At 43.1% G+C, this 4132-nt stretch overlaps 1 protein-coding gene across 1 annotated transcript in view; it reads right to left on the bottom strand.

Moving 5' to 3' along the window:
* Positions 1-3910, bottom strand: part of LOC101845677 (neuropeptide CCHamide-1 receptor) — a gene marked incomplete at its 5' end in the record, with an annotated part of 21394 nt that extends 17484 nt beyond the window's left edge. Inside the window, 2 exon segments of the mRNA XM_005093464.3 lie at positions 1688-1802; positions 2667-3910. Coding sequence (XP_005093521.2) covers positions 1688-1802; positions 2667-2914 — 363 coding nt within the window.
* Positions 3911-4132: the final 222 nt, after the last annotated feature.

The raw sequence follows: 4132 nt of genomic DNA on the forward strand, positions 1-4132 counted from the left end.
AAAAAAAAAATAAATAAATTAAAAAATCATACATCTCAAAAAAGTGCACTGAAGTTCAAACTTCGGTTTACCCGTTTCTCTGAACTTTTACGGTTTTCGTAAGACTATAATTTGCTTTACTTTAACATAATTATTCTAACACAATTCACTTACGAAGTTCTTTTTTGTCTCTCCGCAAGACACTTTTGACGTTCAGCCTTCATGTCAACGAAAGCGTATAGTTTGACGAGACTATAAAATCATGTTTGGAACAACAGTGACGATAATGAGCGGCAAGAGAAAAAAATTAATAAAGCCACCTACATCGTTGCTTTTTTTGACACCTACAAAACAATCTAATAGTATTAGTTCATTACACATAAAAGGACACACGCTTCAACTTAAAGGATATAAGTAAAAGTAAATAAATAAAACAAGGATAGAATAATCAAACCCCCTTCATTGTCACTTCACATGTGATGCACAGCATTTCATCCTCGCCCCCCCCCCTTCCCTTGCACCCCTGTTAAAATAATACGATTTACTTACCAACAATTTTCTTGAAATTATAGACCCTCGCTCGATATGTCTCCGACACCTCGGTCCTTGACACACAGTCTTACTACGGTATAGTTATATCCATCTAACGGTAATGATGAGAGTGAGCATGAGGTGTCATTTTCGCTAATTTGACAGATGAGCTTCGGTCAAGAAGTTTCCTGGACCTCATCACCATAGTAATATACAAGTACATTATTATTCTACACACGCTGGTAAGAGTACATTTTTCTTAGAAGTGCGCTCCGTAGTAGTAGTAGTAGTAGTAGTAGTAGTATAGGGTTTTACGGCGCTTGCAACTGCGTAAGATCATATGAGCGCGCGAAACACAAGTTGTTTACTTTCGCAAAAGTTCACTGCACGATTGCGCTCCATTAGCTCAGTTGGCAGCGTGCTAAACCACGAAGTGGGTGGACCTGGCTCGCATCTCCCACTGGGCGTGCTGACCTTTTTGCTTTTCTTCTTGGGGGTGGGGGGTGGTGGGGGAAGGGGGTTAAGCTTTAAGCTTCCACTCATTCGGACAGGTCCTATTGGAGACGGATGTTAGATTTAGAATTATTTCCTCTTAAATATAATCGTACCTAGTAGAAAGGGGCGTTAAAGCTACAGTATACAAATTGGCAACATGTTTTAGAAGGAAAAGAGCACAGCAGTCTAGGACTGGAAGTTCCTCCACATAACAGGTTGACTTTTTCAGTGATCAGTTGAGAAACCAGCAATCATCGAAGTAGGTTAATTCAGTGTGTAAGGCTATTGGCCCACACCACATGATATAAAACACTCATTTATTAAATAAAGTAAACAGGTTGACTTGGGACTTAATAAAGATAGATTATAAATAGCATCTTTAGAGCGCACTTCCTCGGTGAACAGCAAGCTCCATGGAAGACACTAGAACACTCAGAAACAGTCTCGGGCTCCCGGGAAGCATACAGTGCAAGCAGCTGATTAGACTCCTGAACACTAACAAACTGACAAGATCGTTCACTGTCTATAGCCGGGTACGCATTTCCACACGAGCAAAGTGAAAAAAAATGTGTAAAGTGCACAAGAACACAACGTTGGACCCCTGACAGGATTCGAACCCATAATCCAACAGTTGCGAGACCTAAAGCCAAACCAGTAGGCCTGTAAGAAGCTAGTAACTCACCTTGTTGGCGACCACGGAGATGATGAGGGTACCATTGCCCACCAGTCCGACAACGAAGATGATGCCGAAGACGATGGGAACGAGGATGCCATCGAGGTCAGAGTTAATCCCCCACCTGAGGAGAGAGACAAGATTCACTTTATTATTTTTTAAAATTTATTCTGCAGTTGTTGTTTTTGTTGTTGTTGGGTTGTTGTTGTTGGGTTGTTGTTGTTGGGGGGTTTTTTGGGGGGGAAGGGGGTTGTTGGTTGTTTTATTTTTGTTTTTGCTGCTCATGCGTGTGATGTGCATGATAAAGTAGTTCTTTTAACAGATGCTGCTTATATTTTTGTTACTGTTCATCTTGTGTATTTTTGTTAACCCATTCTTTTAAGGCAAACTTTTGTTGAAACGACAGAAAAGTAGTCAAAATGAAGAGGAAAGAGTCTGTTTTAGGCAGGTGAGAGAGAAATCTCAGAATAGAGGCAGACTTCAACCCTAGCTGTCGGGGCCAACCCGGGCTGAGAGGAAAACAACGTCCTTGCAGAAAGACCGAGATACTCGATAAAAGTTATCGTCACGCGCCACTCGATCTCGGGTAGTCTGCTTGTGACGGCGTTGATTCTAACCACCAGACCACAGAAGCCAATTCGGAAACAAGTGATTAAAGAAAAAAAAACTTGTGTAATTTTGATTGATATATTTTTGGTCTTTCTTCGAAAAAAAAAAATTCGCGAAGTTAAAAAAAAGCTAACAGCAATCAACGCAGAGCAAACCAGAGCCCTTAACCAACGCCTGAGGTACTCTAAACACTTAGATTGTTCGTCTGTCCTCTCTTAATGACACGTATTTGGACACCGTCTGGGATTTCTACTATAAACGTTTCCCGCCCTGATTGACGCGCCTTCTAACAGTGCGCCACACTCATATTCTAAGTCGGGAAAAAGTGTATCTAAGAAAGAGAAACAATGGTAAAACAAATGGAAGAATGCTCACGTACCTGTCAAAGGTGTAATCTATCTCGGTGTCGTTGGAAACTTCCGTGGCATTTGCAGAAGTTGTCCCGAAGACATTCGTGCTGTTGTTCGGATGAGACATAGTTCCAGATGTGTAGGGAAGCCGGGCGGATAGTTGAGACAGCGAGCTCAGAGACGCTGCTACTACTGCTGCTGCTGTTGCTTGTTCTGCTGGCGGAGTTGCGACTGGTGACAGAGTTGACGAGGAGGAGAGATCTATGGTCAGTGTCATGCTCCTCTACCTCTCTCTCACCTTTGAGGTGTGAGCGCCGTGGTCAGACTGATTAGGTTTGTCTCGTCACCTACATACATGGGCACGCAGCCACGCTCGCACGCACGCACAACAACGCACACACAAAGACACACACACACAGATAGGCACGTGAGAACGAGCGAAGGAACAAACGCCCGCTCCGCGGCGCTGACTGTTTCTCTATCTACCTCCCTCACCTCCGGACCTGTGAGGTTTTGGCGAGAAGCCAATTAGCACCAGAGCGTCGTGTGACTTGCGCTATCGCACAATGGCTAGGGTTCTGGTTTCAGCCCCAACCACAGCCGGCTTGATAGGATCACAGAGTCGCTGCTGATCTTAGATATACAGCCACAGTAATGAGAACCAGCTCTCCTTTCCTTTTAGGTCTCTCACACTGCGTCGATTCTTCCACTGCTCCTTTTAAATCCAAGAATTGCAACGAAGGTGTCAATCCGGATGAGACTTTGCGGGTGTTGGAAATAAATTATTTAGACAAACGTTTCCGCTGCTATTTAATGCCCGCTCGTCCCAACAGAAAAGGTTCAAACGTATAGTTTCAAATCGCCCCAAAAATTTGACAATTCGTCTGAGTAGGCTTGTCTTAGAACAAAACCCGATCTCAAGAATCTAAATCTTAAAATTCCAAGCTTGCACAATAATCAAGAAAAGAAGAAGAATAAAATCCCCAAAGGGTTGGAATATAATCAAAACCCCTCAAAAAAATGAAGTTATAGGGTCAGCTTCGTCCAAACGTGTTTAGAAATGCTCGTTATCTTGTGTTTCATGGGGCTGTCCACAATCTCCCAGTATCTCCGGATAGAAAAAGGCGTAAAGGACGAGACACAATGTGTCTAGTTTCCTCTTAACTGCATCTGCGAGATATTTCTCTGCTGATTCTTGTCCGCTCCTGTGTTAGAGCACTCGGGTCCCCAGGAGACGTCAGGCTTGTTTAGAGTCGGGGAGGGAGGAGAAAATCTGAGGACAAGAGACAGAAAATGAAAGCGTTAGAAAAATCTTTGTTATTTCTTTTTTGTTTTGTTTTGTTTTGAGTTAGTTTCTTCTCTCGCACGCCTGGAAATAGAGACGTCGGCATATTTCTGGTTGTTTCCGATTTGGGGTTGTTTTTTGGGGGTTTTTTTTTTGCTGAGACAGGTATGAAAGGAGAGAGAAAGAGAATGAGAGAAAGAAAGAAGGGGG

The sequence above is a fragment of the Aplysia californica genome, unplaced genomic scaffold (genome assembly GCF_000002075.1).
Source record: "Aplysia californica isolate F4 #8 unplaced genomic scaffold, AplCal3.0 scaffold00064, whole genome shotgun sequence".
Lineage (NCBI taxonomy): Eukaryota > Metazoa > Mollusca > Gastropoda > Aplysiida > Aplysiidae > Aplysia > Aplysia californica.